This window comes from Leucoraja erinacea, chromosome 1 (genome assembly GCF_028641065.1).
Source record: "Leucoraja erinacea ecotype New England chromosome 1, Leri_hhj_1, whole genome shotgun sequence".
NCBI classification, from domain to species: Eukaryota; Metazoa; Chordata; class Chondrichthyes; order Rajiformes; family Rajidae; genus Leucoraja; species Leucoraja erinaceus.
Genome location: NC_073377.1, coordinates 35,292,944 through 35,311,850, shown reverse-complemented (window position 1 = coordinate 35,311,850; position 18,907 = coordinate 35,292,944). Strand labels below are relative to the sequence as shown.

General features: G+C 41.1%; 1 protein-coding gene across 1 annotated transcript in view; it reads right to left on the bottom strand.

The window, feature by feature from the left end:
• Window positions 1–18,907, bottom strand: part of zfr (zinc finger RNA binding protein) — a 61,728-nt gene that overhangs the window by 10,380 nt on the left and 32,441 nt on the right. Inside the window, exons 7-16 of the mRNA XM_055632735.1 lie at window positions 16,481–16,709; window positions 13,346–13,541; window positions 7,591–7,852; window positions 6,968–7,143; window positions 6,701–6,820; window positions 6,477–6,622; window positions 4,531–4,669; window positions 3,963–4,165; window positions 3,173–3,341; window positions 2,312–2,453 (exon numbers count right to left, since the gene is read on the bottom strand). Of these exons, the coding sequence (XP_055488710.1) occupies window positions 2,312–2,453; window positions 3,173–3,341; window positions 3,963–4,165; window positions 4,531–4,669; window positions 6,477–6,622; window positions 6,701–6,820; window positions 6,968–7,143; window positions 7,591–7,852; window positions 13,346–13,541; window positions 16,481–16,709 (1,782 nt within the window). The remainder of the gene's footprint in view (window positions 1–2,311; window positions 2,454–3,172; window positions 3,342–3,962; window positions 4,166–4,530; window positions 4,670–6,476; window positions 6,623–6,700; window positions 6,821–6,967; window positions 7,144–7,590; window positions 7,853–13,345; window positions 13,542–16,480; window positions 16,710–18,907) is intronic.

Sequence of the window (18,907 nt, the reverse complement as noted above, 5' to 3'; positions counted from 1 at the left end):
CTGTGCAGAGGGTTCTCGGCATTAAATGTTGGGTAAAACCAAGTATTGGATGCAAACCCTCAGGACAACAAAACAATTGTATTGAGCTTGCAGCATCAGGTCCAAAAATGCAACTATTTTAGCTTTGAAGGTTAACCAATTTCCTAACACTGCAAGTGCCAGAAAATAATTAATTTTAAATAGTGTATGTCATCCATAGCTCAGATTTTAAGCAGCTTGGAAAGCAAACATTTTATGTGGACCCATTTACCATATTTAAATATTCATTATTAAAAAGAGGCATTTATCTCCAAACTAGTTTAGTGCTGCCACGTTTCGTTGGTAGAATTAACTTTTATATGCTTTCTTTGAAGTAACAAGTGGCATAAAATTTATTAACAGGCAAATAATTTAAGCAAAAACATGAATTACAGAAAAGCTGCATCAATAATTACAGACAAAATGTCATTAACCAAAAATGTAAACGGCTTTACTCCACTAATGCTGTCTGACCTGCTGAGTATTTTTATGATTTTCCTTCCGATTTAAAAAATAAAAAAAAATCAGTAATTATAAACCCCTCAAACTTGGAAGGCTACTATCAGTTTTATGCTAGCTTTCTATAAACTTGACTGTTGATATCCACATGCTCCTGAACTATTTACTCGGGCATGCTTTATATTTAATTTAGTTTACTGTCAATTTTTTCTTATGATCTTGGGCAAAAAGAATGGCACTCTCAGTTACAGATGTCACTATTATGTATTTGAAAACAAATGGGATTGAAGATTTGGGAGCAAAAGACAACTAAATACTAGACTACTGAAAACAAATGAATTTTTGTGGCCCTGCTACAGTTTCATAGAAAAACAAACTTATGTCAGCGCCATTAAACCAAGTCAAGGAAAGCAAGAAAGGAAATGGAATTCTGCAAGAAATACTTTAGAGATAGACCGATACCACATATCTGGCAGTATGCAATATCCTGGCATAACGTACCAGGGATCTGCTTGTAAACAATAAACAAAATAACCCTAAAACTAAATTTGAATGCTTTTAGTTGTCAAGTTCACAACTTGTGGATTACAATTGAATTATTAAAATGTAACTTGAACTAAATGTCATTTTGCAGAAGGCAGCATTATGGAGGTAATTTACTTCAAGTAAACAGAAATATTTGATATCAACATTAAGTGGCATTGTTCGATCTCTGGATACATTTTATATATAAGCACGGCTGGAGTGGCCCCAGTCCATCCAATAATTGTGTGGCAGGTGTGGCTAAGCTCTTACAAAAACCTTGGTCAAAAATCCTTCCGATGACGTGTCAGCAGCCCCTGAGAGGATTCGACTCTTGCCGTTGATGCTAGAAGGCTTTGGACTGAATCCATGAGCTATGAATAGATAAAAACAACCATCTTGCAGGAAATCTACATCCCAACACAACTTACTGCAGTCAACAGGAGCAAAACACTCAGTAAACGGGTGCAATAACAATTAAGAGGATTTTTTTCCATTATACCCAATCCCTCATCCATCAAAGATTCCTCTCACAAAGCCTTCATCAGTTGTTTAGTAATTCCCCCAAGGAAGCTCCAAAAACCCAAATGAAATCCAGTATTTTATATCACCAGGGCTCTAAAATTCAATAAACAATTAATTGTACCATTCCCTACATTAGAAATTAGAATAAAATTATTAAGTTTGCCTAATGGTATCCTCAGTAAAATAATGTTCACGTAAACGCGGTTATCTGGATTTTTTGTTTTTTCCCCCAAATTACTTATACACTGCATCCACTCCTATTACAAGCTTCAGCATTTTTTAATTTTTTTTTTAAGAAAAAAATGTGCTTTAAAGTATAAAACAAAAGGGCAATCCAAGAGAATTTACTTGTCATCCAGATCTTGGTTTCAATTTGGGAGGATAATAAATGGTAGAGATCCCAGAATTTGGAAATGATAAATCTGAATTGAAGAGCCCTGTTCTGTATTAAGCATTTCTTTGAACATAAATGTGTAAAAAATAAACATCAGCACACTTAAATTACAATACAAAAATAGTCTTAAAAATACAGGATCAACTTGCACTCAGGGGAGCTATACGTTAAATACCAAGGGACCACAGAACAGCAAGTTCTACAACACTTTCCTTTTCTACCACACAGGTGACTTCACATTCTATAGACACTAACATGCTTTGAACTTCGCTCTTTCAAATCTCTTATGTACGGAAAAGTGTCATAGAGTAACTCCTAGGGCCCATTGGCATATGATAGCAGGAAGATAACAGAAGAGAAAAGCAGACAAGTAAAGAATCTTAGACTTCCAACCTCCAATTCCCATGTTCTCCTCTCTAATGACCGGTGATGTAAGTGTGATGGTGACTTGCATTTTTGGTTCCATATTTGAAGTAATAATAATGGCTGAGTCAGGAATGCAGCACTTTACTTCGTACTTCTCAGGAGTAGTCGCCTATAATCATTTAAAAAAAAGTATTACACAAGTGTAGATGGTTATGCATACAACCATATATGTAGCTACCTCATTATCATATTGACCCTCCCACAGTTTGTAGTATAACTGTAGTATCTGCATGTTCCCTCCCTGTTAGGTTCCAGTACGTGTGTAGACCAGTTGTGGTTAGTGCTGGAACGTGTGCGAGTAGTATCTGAATAAAGACTTAGTTAAAGGACTAAGGACAGCGTCTAGTTCCTTTACAACAAGCAATTGGGAATCATTACATACTTTAAAACCATTTTTAAAATGCTGAAAAATATAGCAGCATATGAGGAGAAAACATGTTAAGAATTTTTTCTCTTTACAGATGTCAAAAAATTTGGTATTCCCAGGAATTTTCTGTTGAAATTTACAGTACAAATAGTCCAGTTTAAAAAAAAAAAAAATAATTTCAATACGTTAAAAATAAATATATTTTAGTGGAGTGTCACTTTCTAAACAGAGTAAAAGAAAATCACTTTGCATGCTTGTTCTGCGAAAGATATCAGCTTCTCCGCGTTGCTATATAGTTTCATTTATTGTGCTCCACATCCCTGTTTGTGATTGAAGTTGATATCCAAAAGCAAAAACATTGTTAATTACTTCACTGTTTTAGAGTCAGTCATGTTTAAAGTATATATTTTTAAAAAGCAATAGAATTAAGATTTATTGAAGAAGGACTAAAACTAGCATACCACAAGTTGCTTTGGCAAATTGTCTGCAATGCGATTCAGTAGTACTCCAGTTGGTTTCTCGGCGCAAAGCAGTACAAGGTTCACATTTTTGTCCCCACGTAACAGCAATCCTTTAGCAAGTACGCCAACTCGCATGACACCCTTCAAAGCTCTCTGGCTATCATCTCTTCTGTAGCAAGTGTGGACAGCAGGGAAGAAAAGGTAGTAATTGTACTTCAAAGCCACTAGTCACTTAGCAAAAGAGTTTATTATCAAATGGTATTCCTCCAATTTAGGTGTCCACATCAAAGTCACCCTGCAGCAATTAACTCAAGCAAAGTCTGCTAATAAATAAGGTGCAAATTGGCTGCTGAGACCATAAACTTTATTCCTTTCAAGTTTTCTAGTTGGTTTATGAATAATTTCAAAATAAATTAGTGATTAATTTTCAGTAATCATTAATGCACCCAATACAAGTGGCAATTGGGGATTGACAAGAAATGCTAAACATTTTGCCAACAGTTCCACTTAGCTAGCGCCTTTTCCATTTGAAGACACCTTATCATCAGGAAAGCATCTATTCTTCCACACGTTTAAATAACACAATTTCTATTTACGTTTAATGTCACGAGTTTTATAATTATAAAACATTTTCAGTAATAAAGGCATAGAATCAGTACATGGTCCCACAATATGAACCGCTTCATATTTTGAAACAACTGCAGCTGTTCTAATGGTTTAAGACGAGTATTTTTTCAAAATTTAACTGGACACATTTTCACAGAAATGGACACAGAAACTACACCCATACCTATCTTTGATTAAATCCTTTTTATCATCTTCTTTGTTCTTTGGTTTGTCTTGCTCTGTTATGCAGTCAGATACAAGTTTAAGAGCACGTTCAGTATGTGAAACTATTTTCTGGACAGACTGCAGCTCCTCTTCAGTTGGGTAGATAGCAGCATGTTTTGTCATAACGTAGCGATCATCTGACGAGTCTGGACGCCTTGGAGGCTAAGCAGAGGTTTATAGTTGACACCAAGTATATGCACTTCCTTTGCCACTGCAATACATTACAATAAATCTGGAAGGAAACCCACATGCACCCAGATTTTGCTTGCTATTAAGTGCATTTATTTACTCTTTCTGAAGCATGCAAATCTTTTGATGCAAATTATTAGTACAAGCCTTACTCTTACAACTGTTATAGCAAATTAAAAAGCTAAACCTACAAAATGTTCAATTCCATTTGAAATTCTCAAAGTCAAAGTGATTGGTAGCAGGATGACCCTTTTCAAATTTGTTAAAATGCAAAAAAGTCACAAAGTATTTTTCCTTCTCAAACTCAAATGAAGGTTAAGCCATTAAAAACAACATACCAGTGGCCCTTGAGGCTGCATCATTCCAGGTCGAACACCAAGTAGCCCTGGAGGATATCCATCAACCAGTCTGCGGCGATCATCCCAGTAATGGTGCTCTTCTTCCATCCTCCTCCAGTAAATGTCCTCCTCATACCGTCTGAATAACACAGAAATCTTGCTTCAGCTAACTGATCTAAATATCTCAAATAAACCAATTTTACTTGAGGAACTCGCATGCAATAATCAATTAAAAGATCACTTCCTGCACCCATGCAGAACTCACTGACTTCATCCATTTCACCACTAACTTCCATCTGGCACTCAAATTCACCTGGACCATTTCCGACATCCCCCAATCGTTTGTAGACCACCTCCATCTCCGTCGTAGGTAACAGACTACTGACCGACATCTACTATAAACCCACTGACTCCCATGGCTATCTGGGCTACACTTCTTCCCACCCTGCTTCCTGTAAGGACCCCATCCCCCTACTCCCTTCCTCCATCTACGCCGCATCTGCACCCAGGATGAGGTGTTCCACACCAGGGCATCGGAGATGTCCTCATTCTTTAGGGAACTGGGGTTCCCCTCTTTGACTGTAGATGAGGCTCTCACCAGGGTCTCCTCTATATCCCGTAGCTCTGTTCTCACTCCCCATCCCCCCCACTCGTAACTAGGACAGAGCCCCCCCCCCCGTCCTCACCTTCCACCCTACCAGCCGTCACATACAACAGATAATCCTCCGACATTTGCGCCACCTCCAAAGGGATCCCATCACTGGCCACATCTTCCCATCCCCTGTCGGCATTCCGCAGAGACCGCTCCCTCCCCAACTCCTTGGTCAATTTGTCCCTTCCCACACAAACCACCCCCTCCACTGGTACTTTCTCTTGCAACTGCAGGAAATGCTACACTTGTCGCTTTACCTCTTTCCTCGACTCCATCCAAGGAACCAAGCAGTCTTTCCAGGTGAGGCAGAGGTTCACCTGCACCTCCTCCAATCTCATCTATTGCATCCGCTGTTCTAGGTGTCTGCTGCTCTACATCGGTGAGACCAAGTGTAGGGTCGGCGATCGCTTCGCCCAACACCTCCACTCAGTTTGCATTAACCAACCTGATCTCCCGGCGGCTCAACACTTCAACTCCCCCTCCCATTCCGAATCCGAACTTTCGGTCCTGGGCCTCCTCCATGGCCAGAGTGAGTCCCACCCCAAATTGGAGGAACAGTACCTCATATTTTGCTTGGGTAGTTTACACCGCCGCAGTATGAACATTGACTTTTCCAATTTCAGGTAGTCCTTGGCTTTCTCCCTCCTTCCCAGCTCTCCCACAGCCCACTGACTCCGCCTCTTCCTTTCTTCTTCCCCACCTCCACCATCCCCATCAGTCTGAAGGGTCTCGACCCGAAACGTCACCTATTCCTTCGCTCCATAGATGCTACCTCACCCACTAATTTTCTCCAGCATTTTTGTCTATATTCAATAAAAAGGCCATGCATGCCCTAGAAGCAATATCTAAAATTCCATTCACAAGTATCGACATTACTGTCACAGCCAGGATTTATTGTCCATCACTAATTGCCTTTAACCTGACAAAGTAATTAGACATTAAGGTCATCCCACTAGCCAACTTGGGCAAGGGCAGATTTCCTTTACAGAATGACATTACCGAAACGGGAGGAAGCTATCAGGACAATCCAGAAATTGGACCATCATTCCCGACTGTGAATTTAAAAGAAAACTGCATACATTCAGTCATTTTTCAGCCACAATTCGCCATGTGTGGTAGCCAGGAAAAGAGATGGCAGAAACACCTCATCAGGGAAGTGGCAGGAAAGGAGATAGATGGACCAAAAATATCAAACCACATAAGGAAAACAAATGAAAGGCAGAAGATGTGAGAAATTACTTAAAAATCCTCACAGCTTGGACGTGCATCTTCAAAGCTCAATTGATTGGATTACCTCATTTCCATTCGCCAACGCTCTTCTTCCTCTCTCCGTCTCCAGTATTCTTCTTTCTGCATCTGTTTTCTCATTTTTTCTTCCTGGATTTTCCTTGCTCTAATACTTGGTTTTACTTCAACTTGCAATTCTGGATTTACTTTTTTCTAGATTTAAAGGAGGATAAACATTTCGTACCCTATGTGAAATATTTTGTTAATAGTTTTTACTAATGCAAGGCTCACCTTATACTGCAGTCTGTGTCGCCTTCCTTTTAGATGCATTTCCTTTGCGTTTGGGTCATTGAAACTACACTCACATAATTTGCAGTGGAAGCGAATCACTTTGCCTTCATCGTTTCGAACCTTCCAAGGGAAGGACAGTTAAGTTAATTCAGAAAAAAAGTTTGAAGATAACCGCTTATTGGGAAAATATATTAGATGATGGTCAAGGTGCAAATCATGCAAAAAATAGAACCAACATCATTAATAGGCAGGCCACAGTAAAATTACCTCTTCCACGTAATCATGACCAACAGGCTGAACATCACTCTGCAACGCAGCAAGTGCTGTTATTGGCTCCACCACTGCCTCTGATTTGGTCTCCTGAACAGATGGTGCTGCCAATTTTACTTCAGGTGTTTTGGCCTCTTCAATTAAAGTTCCTGTAGTCTGCAACTTGTTACCACCTAGCGAACAATTCAATACTTCAGCCAGACAAGCAATTTTTTATAAACTTTCAACATTAAAGCAGCTACTTTTAAAAATGTGATATTACACCTGGGATTCTTTAAATACATGACACTTAAAATTAACAGGTGTTAGATCAATACCTCGCCTTTTATCACCATGACTTCATTTTAGATTTAGGGACATGAAGTCAGGTAATGGCATTTAGAACATCATTGAAGCCAGTTTCTAAGTGGCAATCATTTTACACTGGTTACAATTATTATTCTGGGTCTTCCCTCCATTTTTCAATCTTAAATGCAGGTAATAGGGTAGTCAGGTACTCTTCAATTACCACCTGTTGGTGGTATTCAGCAAGTTAGCAAATAGGAACTGTAGTTGCAGCACAGCCAGATTGTTGATTTAACATAAAACTGGCAAAAAGCTTGATAAACCCGAGTACTTGCCTATAAAAGTAATCTTCGGGGTTGGTGCTTTCTTCACAGCAAGCAGCTTATTAGTTACATTATTGATAGACACAGCAGCAACTGGATTAGTCTTTACAATAGTGGAAATATTGGGAGTTGCAGCAGCCATTCCACTGCTCGATCCCATGGGTGGATTTGGAGTGGGCGGCTTGACAGCTGTAGTTGTAGTTGCTGTCTGGCTGACCATGCTAGGTTCTGTTGATGGAATGGGTTTGCCAAGCTTTGTGTGCAATTTGACCACCTGCACGATATTTGAATAAGAAATAAAATTTGGCATTAAAATAATTTTACAAATACAAGGAACCAGAGATTTATTTTTGAAGTAGTTAATTAAAACACAAGAAACTATTTTCCGGAGAACACGTTTAAAAAAAAAAATTCAATTCAATTTTTAAAAGTCAACAAGTTCATAACATTCTCAAGTTGCCTCCATCAATTTGAAGTGCGCAAAAACGCAAAACCTGGCTTTAAATCTGCATCCCACATCACTCAAGGATTAGATTCAATTTCTAGTAATATTCATCTCATCCCATTTCTTAGTTAAATTTCAAATATTCTTCTTGGAAATGACTCTTTTAACAAAACTAATTATGTGTTGGAGTAGAATTAGGCCATTCAGCTCATCAAGTATATTCCACCATTCAATCAAGGCTGATTTATCTCTCCCTCCTAAACCTCCTTATGGGTTTGGTAACGAGATTATGTTTTACAAACTTGATTTTGAGATGACAATGGTGATCGATGAGGTTAGGGAAGTGGATGCATGTATATCTGCATGTATTTTAATAATGGTCCCTAATGGTAGACTGATCGTGAAGATTAAGATGCATGGCATCCACTGTGACTTGGTCATTTGGATTCTGAACCAACTTATCCACAGAAAACAGGTGGGTGTAATTCTGTCTGGAGGCCTGTAACCAGAGGATGAATATGGATATGGATCTCCCCCTCCTCTCTCTCTCTCTCTCTCTCTCTCTCTCTCTCTCTCTCCTCTCTCCTCTCTCCTCTCCCCCCCCCCCCCCCCCCCCCCCCCCCCCCCCCTCAGTGCAGGATTCCCATAAGGTTAATTTGCAGGTTGTCAGCAGTAAGGAAGGCAATTAAACGCATTTCATTTTGAGGGGACTTGAATATGAAAGCAAGGATGTAATGCCGAGGCTTCATAAGGTGCTGGCCACATTTGAAATATTGTGAGCAGTTTGAGGCCCCATATATGAGGATGGGTGTGGTGGCATTGGAGAGTCCAGAGGAGGCTCATGAGAATGATCCCGGGGATGACTGGGTTAACACACGTGAAACGTTTTAGGCCCTGGGCATATACTCCCTGGAGTTTAGAAGGATTAACAGGGATCTCATCTAAACCTACCAGATAATGAAAGCCCTGGATAGAGTGGATGTGGAAATTATGTTTTCAGTAATCGGAGGGTCTAGAACCAGAGAGCACGGTATCAGAATAAAAGGATGTACCTTCAGAATGGAGATGAGGTTTTTTTTTGTTTTTTTTAAGACAAGGGGTTGTGAATCTGTGGAATTCATTGCCACAGATGGCTGTGGAATCCAAGACATTGGGCATTTTAAAAACAGAGATTGATAGTACTTGAATAGTAAGGGCGTCAAAAGTTACGGGAAGAAGGCGGGAAAATGGCGGAGAGGAGACTTGAAAAATAGACCAGCCTCTTCACTCCTTATCGACACCATTGTCACTTTTTAACTTATGTATTTGTCCACCTATCAGCCATTCAACCCCCCCTCACCCACTATCCACCTGTCACTTATCAGGCTTTGTGCTGCCCTCACCGCTTCTCCGTCTTTCTGCACCCCCCCCCCTCCCCCCACCATCACCACAATCCATCTAAAGGGTCCCAACTCAATATTCCTGGTCTTCATACAAAATTGATTGAGAAAATATTTTGATAAGCATTTTATCAAACATAAGAGACAACTGGCAACGTTCCACAAAAAAACACTATGCCCCATCAGCTAAGTCAAGAATATCTAGCTTGCTTTTGCGCTGCAGTCTAGGCAGAAACATCAGCTAGAACACTATTCATTACCTGAACAGCCTTGTAGTAAAATGTTACAAACAAACTTTGCTATTTGTAAACCAATTTTTATTTTTCAATTAGCTCTTATTCAAGAAACATTTTATGTAGGTTAGTGAGCATGGGGTAGAGCAAATGATGCCTGGTGCAAGTTCAGACAGGAACTTCAGAATTCTGGATGACTTCAAATTTGAGAAACCAGAAGATGACAGGCACACATTTGAACAGCCACATCAAACAAATCAATGAAAAATGGCTTCAGTGATATGGAAGCTAAACAATATTTTGTTGAGGGAAATAAGCAAACTTATGGGGTCAGAAGCTCATCTTGGTGTCAACTAAGAATGTAAAGCCTGATTTGGACCCACAGGTCTCCTTTGAGTCAGTAGACTGGACAATGTTCAAGGACTTGGCAACGGACCTGAATGAATACGCCTGATGTTACAGACTTCATAGGAAACGTGTGGAGGAATGCGTTCCTTCTGAGTGTTTCCTAACCAGAAGCCTTGGATGAACCAGGAGATCCGCATTTTTCTGAAGACCAGATCCCGTGCATTAGGATCTGATGACGCAGAGGTTTATAAGAAGTCCAGATACGACCTTGACAAGGCCATCAAAAAGACCAAAAGGGACTTTTGCACAAAGCTGGAGGATGGGGTGGGGGGGGGCGGATGTTTGGCAACTGTGGCAGGACTTGAATGCCATCACCTCCTACTAGGTGAAATCCGGAGGCAGCTCAAGCGACAGCGAAGCATCACTCCTTGACGAGCCCAATGTGTTCTACGCACGCTTTGATTGGGAGAACACTGATGTGCTTTCCCGAGCCCCCTATGTAAAACTCATATTAGTCACAGTGGCCGACGTCAGAAGATCCTTTGGGGGAGGCCTCAGAAAGTGCCTGGGCCTGATGGTATACCTGGTCGAGTTCTCAAAACCTGCGCAGACCAACTGACTGGGGCTTTTGCGGACATTTTCAACCTCTCACTGCTGATGTCTGAGGCTCCCACCTGCTTTATGAGGACAACAATAATACCGGTGAGAAGAGTAAGGTGACGTGCCTCAACGACTATCGACCAGTGGCACTAACGTCCATGGTGCTTTGAGAGGTTGGTTATGGGGCATTTCAACTCCTACCTCAATAAGAACCTCGACCCGCTACAGTTTGCCTACCGTCACAATAGGTCCACGGAGGATGCAATCTCACTGGCTCTCCACTCCGCACTGGACCACTTGGACAATAAAAACACTTAGGCTGTTGTTTATAGGCTACAGCTCGGCGTTCAATACCATCATCCCCTCCACGCTGGTTACCAAGCTCACAGAACTGGTCTCTGCACATCCCTCTGCAATTGGATCCTCGACTTCCTCATCCACAGACTGTTCGAATTGGCAGAAACACTTCATCCTCAGTAATAATCAGTATGGGAGCATCTCAAGGCTGCGTGCTCAGCCCCCCCGCTTTATACTCATGACTGTGTAGCCGGACATAGTGCGAACTCCATTTTCAAATTCGCCGACGACACCACCATTGTTGGACGAATTACAGATGGTGATGAATCAGAGTATAGAAGTGAAATCGACCGATTGACCAAATGGTGCCAGCACAACAACCTGGCTCTCAATAACATCAAAACCAAAGAACTGATTGTGGACTTTGGAAGAGGATGGTTGAGGACCCACAATCCTGTTTATATCAATGGGACGATGGTGGAGAGAGTCATAAGTTTCAAATTCCTAGGCACGCATATTTCCGACGATCTTTCCTGATGCAATTATAAAGAAAGCACATCAGCGCCTCTACTTTCTTGGAAGATGACGGAGATTCGGTATGTCAAAGAGGATTCTCTTGAACTTCTACAGGTGCACAGTAGAGAGCATATTAACTGGTGGCATCATGGCCTGGTTTGGCAACTTGAACGTCCAGCAGCAGAAAAGAATGTAGAAAGTTGTGGCCACTGCCCAGTCCATCAGCGACTCTGACCTCCCCACCATCGAAGGGATCTATCAGAGTCACTGCCTCAAAAACGCAGCCAACATCATCAAAGACCCACACCATCCTGGCCACACACTCATCTCACCACTGCCATCAGGAAGAAGATACAGAGCCCACTGCCATCAGGAACAACAATCAATTGGCATCAGCGCCTGACCTCCCCACCATCGAAGGGGATCTATCAGGCCTCAAAAACGCAGCCAATCAAAGAAATAGTTGGGAGCCCAAGACCTGTATTCTGCAAACACTCATAAGATTTGGCTAGAAAATTATCGTACTTGTATGTTTGTTTTGAAAATTATTTATTGGGCATATACTGTTGTGCATTAGGAAGTAAATTTCATTGTTCTATCTGAAAACAATAAAACTTTCATCCTCAGACTGCTACCATAAAATTGAATCTTGGCAGGGATCAAAGGAAATAGTTGGATTCTGCAAACACTGATTTGGAGAAAATATCGTACTATATGTTAGAAAAAGAGCTTGGGCATTACTATTATAAATGCAGAAAAACAAATTTCAGACGATAAAGACAAGAATCAAGCACTGGAAATTCCTTGACAGGGGTTTTCATATCCACTTTGCAACCAACCTTCAGGTTTATAGTAGGGCGAATTGGTATTGAAGCTGGGGCCTTAATTATTTTAATGTTTAAATTATCTTTAAAAAAAAGATTTTACATATCATAGAATCATTTAAAACAGGTACAAACTTTTTATTTACATGCAAGCTTTCAAAACACTATGTTGAGTGAAAGAGCGGGTAAAGGGCAAGAATGCCACCAGATGCAATGCATGAGGCCAAAACCAAAGTTGAGTCAGCTCCAATTTAACAAATGCCTTAATGTGTAAGAAAGAACCGCAGATGCAGGATCAAATCGAAGGTAGACACAAAATGCTGGAGCAGCAGGTGAGGCTGCAACTACGGAGAGATGGAATGGATGATGTTTCGGGTCAAGACCCTTCTTCAGACTGATGTCGGGGAGGGGGTGGGACAAAGATAGAAAGTAGGCGGAAACAGCAGGACCAGTAGGAGAACTGGGAAGGGAGAGGGGTAGGACAGAGAAAGCAAGGGCTATCTGAAGTTAGAAATCAACATTCTAGGGTGTAAACTACCCAAGCGAGATATGGGGTGCTGTTCCTCCAATTTGCGCTGGGCCTCACTCTAAGTTCTCTCCATAGGCAAGACCAAGCGCAGGCTCAGCATTTTGTGTCTACATTAACAAATTCCTTGTCAGGTGTGGAGGCCAAGTTCATTTGTTCTTCATATTCAGAAGAATAAAGCACTCATATGGACTGTAAGCAGGGGGTCCTGGTCCAGAATGACCCAATGTGATACCATGGTTAGAAAACTCAATACTCAAGAAGCAGGCTTTGCAGAGCAGCAATTCTGACCATTAAACAAATTACAGGTAAATCTGCAATCCTTCCAATTCCAACTGGTTTCCTGCACTGCCATGCATGACTGACAACTACCATCCATGGAACAAAACTGCAGAAAGAATTAAAGAATGGTAATAGGAACAAGAAAATAAAATTCCAGACAAGGAACAAGGAAAAATATAATCTCAGCTATATTCAGTTGTTATCAAGCATGTTAAAAGGATATGCCAGGTTATGTTAGATTGAATAAATACAATTTACTCATCTAATTTGTTTTACAAAATGGTCTATTAGTTACTGAAATGCAAACAATAATTTACCTTCTGATGCTTTGCTCCACGAATATGAGCTGCATATGCATCAGCGCCAGTGCACGAGACATCACAGAGTTCACATCGCAGCTGATTTTGAATGCTTCGAGCCGTTCCAGCATTGCTGCTTTGATTAGTAGTTTTTAGAGCTGCTTCCTTCTTCTTGTGTTTCTGCCCTTCCAAATGTTCCCTGTAAGTCTGAGGAATTTGTTGTATTCAAAAGAGGAATGACATTAACAATACAGATGGCAAATGTCTACCAGATCTCAGTTATTGATAGAAAATTAAGAGGGATAAGGTGTTTCTATTGGATATTTGGAAATTAGGCAGCATTAACCAGAGCAAATAGTTCCTCATTCAGAGACTGCTTTGAGGCAGACCCATTTAATTCTAGGTTTAGCTGTATAAATATTTATCTTCAAAGAATGAGGCACAATTGTATCATAGTCATACCGTGATGGTGTGGAAACAGGCCCTTTGGCCCAACTTGCCCACACCAGTCAACATGTCCCAGCTACACTAGTCCCACCTGCCTCCACTTGATCCATATCCCTCCAAACCTGTCCTTTCCATTTGCCTGTCTAACTGTTTCTTAAATCGTAGGATAGTCCCAGCCTCAACTACCTCCTTTGGCAGCTTGTTCCATAGACCCACCCCCTTGTGTGAAAAAGTTATCCCTCAGATTCCCATTTAATCTTTACCCCTTGAACCCATGTCCTCTGGTCCTCAATACCCCAACTCTGGGCAAGAGACATCTACCCAATATATTCCTCATGATTTTATACACTATGGATTCAAAGGAAATGACAATCCAACTAACTAATTCCCTCTTTCCATTTTCAATTTCTAGAACCCTCAGAAGATTTTGTTTGTCTTCTCTTCAGAAATAGAAATGATTCTAAGTTATAGAATCATAAAGTCATACAGCGCAGAAACAGGCCTTTCAGCACAACTTGCCCACACCGAACATGTCCCATCTACACTAGTCCCCCCGCCTGCGTCAAGAGACACTGCGTCTACACTTCTATAAGATCACCCTCATCCTTCTGCACTCCAAGGAATAGAGTCCTAGCCTGCTTCACCTCTCCCTTTAGCTCAGGCCCACGAGCCACCCCCCCCCCCCCACCAATCCTGCTGAAACTATATTGTGCACTCTCTTCTGAAACAAAAGTCAAGCTAACTCCAGAATACTGGAAAGGCAAATATTCAGTGATACATGGTATTTGCCCAAAGCAATGGGGAGAATAGTAAATACAATAAAAGTTTAACCATGATTATGTGAAATAGTATATTAGCAAAGAGAGATACAAGACCACTGTCACCCTCCCCACATAACAAATATACAATAGTTCAGGCAATCTCAGTAAAGAAAAGAAATCCGATTGATGACCTTTTATCATAATTAGAAATAGTTGGAGACAAGATCTAGAATGATGATGATCTAGAATACAAGTACAGAAGAACTTCAAGCCATCTTTTCATATACCGACACATCCACAGCCTCATACCAGATTTTACCCATTGCTATCTCTTTTCCAAGAGACCAATGCAGGTCTGCATGGCCAAACTCAACGCTTCGATGCAGATTTTACTACAGGTATTGCCCTCAAAACCTGCCTGGACCAGCTGGCAGGAGTATTCTCATATCTAACTGCTCCCTATTCCTTTCAGGTTTTGGTTTAGGTTTATTATTATCACATATACCGAGGGTCAGTGAAAAGCTGTATCTTTATTGCATGCGATCCAATATGATCAGGTTACACTATATATAGATACACAATCAAGTCAAACTGAAGAGCAATAGGTAGAGCAAAGGGGAAGGGATAGATCGCAGTACCATAGAAGAGATTTAAAAGAGTAGAGCAATTGTATCAGATGATAGTAGATAGTGATCCTCCAAATTAAGGTTTGGTACAAAACAAAAAGCCATCTCAGAAAGAGAGCAGGGCTCCCGGTGAGATGGAGCGAGTTGCCGGGAACACCGGAGTCAGTGTTCGTGACCTAGCGTCCCCATCAGCCAGGGGGTTGCTGGACAGACGGGGATAGATGGAAACGTGTTGCTCTGTGCAGGGGGAACGACACCTGCGGCACGGAATAGCCGGGGTGTAACTTATCCTGCACTAGAACTGCGCGCAACTCCCCAAATGCTGCATGACCAAAGTCCTACAGAGCTGCGTCCTTCCCTCAGAGATGCCCAGGGGATCCAAGATGACTCGCATCATCCCAGTGCCGAAAAAAACAGTAAGGCAGTGCACCTCAATGGCTACTGTTCAGCAGCTCCGACAGTTACTTCATCAAGAACCTTCCTCCATCCCAAGGTCAGAAGTTGGGGATGATAGATAAAAGTCCATAGATTCTTATGAGACTAGACACAAGCTAAAAGGGTTCCAACCTGGAATATCACCTATTCATGCTTTCCAAAGATGCTGCCTGACCCCCGAGTTATACCATTATTTTGAGTATTTTTCTTTCCCTTAAGGGGCCAGTCAGGGTAATGTCAAAAGTAAGTTTTCTCCCATAAAATAGTCTATGACTGGACAGGATAATGGGGCATTCATTTAAGACAGATGACAAAGATTTTTTCTCTCAGAATTGTATTTTGAATTCTTTACTATAGAGTGCTACAGGGATAAAGCCCTGGTCTCTATTCAGGGCTGAGCTGGACAGATTTCTAATCAGTAAGGGATATGTGGGTTACAAGGACATGGCAGAAAAGTAGACTTGATCTGCCATATCCAAAACTTAGATATGAACTGATAAGTAACAGGTAACATTTCATTTCACCAACTGCAAAGTATGAGTTAGAAGAATGACGGCATACTCTCCAGTTGCCTGGATTCCCAAGAATTGATGTAATCTATTTCCAAACAACCTTTTTTCTCCCAACGGCATCACTTATAACATCCCAAGCATTTGATACCTCCACTTCCACTAAGTGGCTGCAGTGAGGATAAAGAAACACTGCTTCACAAAGATTGCCAAGCTCAATTGATATGGATAATTAAAATGATCAATGCATATTTGGTTGCGTGCCCAGTGCTACAAAATCGGCAAATAAACTGCAACTGTGAACCATAAATCAAAATATATTGTTTTGAATCTAACTTTATTCTATTTAAAAACCAATACGTCTTACCTGTGGGCCCAGCACAACTGATCTTGCAAACATCACAGTAATGAATCTGAGGTTGTTTTGGTGGCTGCTTTGGTTTCTGCTTATTCTGGAAAGGTACTTTCTTGGTAAAAGTGCTCCCAGCCCAAGCTGCAGCTTGTTTCTGTTGTTGTTGTTGCTGCTGCTGCTGCTGCTGCTGCTGTTGATAATAGGAAGATGCAGCAGAGTACACTGCAGCTTCATAACCAGCATATGTAGCTCCTATGAAAATTAAGAACATTATTTATTTTACAAAAAAAAATGAACCCATCAGACTGAAAGTTTTCCTTCTGAGATGATCAAACATGGATGTATTTTAGTTGAAAGTTTATAAACATGCAAACACCCTTCAACCTGAATACAGCATTAAGCCAGAAAGCATCTCAGAGCACCAGAATTAGCGATTCAACTGTTTACAGAAGCTATCTGCATTGCTCTTTATTGCTGGCTGTCTGCATTGCTGGCTGTCAATATTGATCATAAAATTCAGATTGTAATCCTTCAATTGGATTAAGCAGTATTAGAGAAAGCACCTATGGATCCACGCGCTTTAAAATGTATTCACATCAGGCCAAATAAATTGTTCACTTCAAATTCTGGACCAATTTCATGATATTTGATTCACAAAAGTTTTAATTTTGACCCCAATGCAAATTATTCCACATAAAAAGTTTAAATCCAAAAGGCTTGAGTTGTGATGGAAAGTTGGTCCTTCAGATCATTCAGACATTGAAGGGGAAAAAAACATTTCCAAAGCAGTATGAAAATCTATATATTTAGCAAATCACTTAAAATAAAAAAAATCGAATACATTATCAACCCACAAACTTTTATCTAAACGCAAGCTTATGATTTACTTTTCACAAGATGTCAGATATCAATGTTGTCAAGCTGGAAAGGATACAGAGAAGATTTATGAGGGTGCTGCCAGAACTAGAGGGTCTGAGCTATAAGGAGAGGTTGAGTAGACCGGGATTCTATTCCTTGGAGCACAGGAGGATGAGGGGCAATCTTATAGTTGTATAAAATTATGCGAGAAATAGTCCAAGTAGAAGCACAGAGTCCCTTGCCCACAAGTAGGTGAATCAGGGACAAAAGGACATGGGTTTAAGGTGAAGGGGTAAAGATTGAATAGGAATCTGAGGGGTACCTTTTTCACACAAAGAGTTGTGGGTGTATGGAACAAGCTGCCAGAGGAGGTAGTTGAGAAAACAGGGAATTATAGACCTGTTATCCTGACGGTGGTGGTGATGATGCTGGAGTTAATCATAAAAGATGAAACAGCGGCACATTTGGATAGCAGTAACAGGATCGGTCCGAGTCAGCATGGATTTACGTAGGGGAAATCATGCTTGACGAATCATCTGGAATTTTTGAGGATATAACTAGGAAAATGGACAAAGGAGAGCCAGTGGATGTAGTATAACTGGACTTTCAGAAAGCATTTGATTAGGTCCCACATAGGTGATTACAGTGGGCAAAGTTAGGGCACATGGTATTGGGGGTGTAGTGCTGAAATGGATAGAAAATTGGTTGGCAGACAGAAAACGAAGAGTAGGGATTAACGTGTCCCTTTCAGAATGGCAAGCAGTGACTAGTGGGGTACCTCAAGGCTCGGTGTTGGGACTGCAGCTATTTACAATATACATCAATGATGAAGGATATCAAAGTAAAATTAGCAAATTTGCAGATGACACAAAGCTGGGTGGCAGTGTGAACTGAGGTGGATGCTATGAGAATGCAGGGTGAAGGGTGAGTGGACAGATGCATGGCAGATGCAGTTTAATGTGGATAAATGTGAGGTTATCCACTTTGGTAGCAAAAACAGGAAGGCAAATTATTATCTGAATGGTGTCAAGTTGGGAAAAGGGAAAGTACAACAGAATCTGGGGGTCTTTGTTTATTAATCAATGGAAAATATGCAGGCAGGTACAGCAGGCAGTGAAGAAAGTGGACAGCATGTTGGCCTTCATAACAAGAAGAGTTGAGTATAGGAGCAAAGAGGTCCTTCTGCAGTTGTACAGGGCCCTAGTGAGCCCACACCTGGAGTATTGTGTGCAATTTTAGTCCCCTAATTTGCAGAAGGACATTCTTGCTATTGAGGGAGTGCAGCGTAGGTTTACATGGTTAATTCCCGGGATGGCCGGACTGTCATCTGAGAGAATGGAACGGCTGGGCTTGTATACTATGGACTGTAGAAGGATGAGAGGATATCTTATTGAAATATATATTATTAAGGATTGGACACACACGCTAGAGGTTGGAAACATGTTCCCGATGTTGGGGGAGTCCAGAACCAGGGGCCACAGTTTAAAAATAAGGGGCAAACCATTTAGAACGGAGATGAGGAAACACTTTTTCCACACAGGGATGAGAGTCTGTGGAATTCTCTGCCTCAGAGGGCGGTGGAGGCCAGTTCT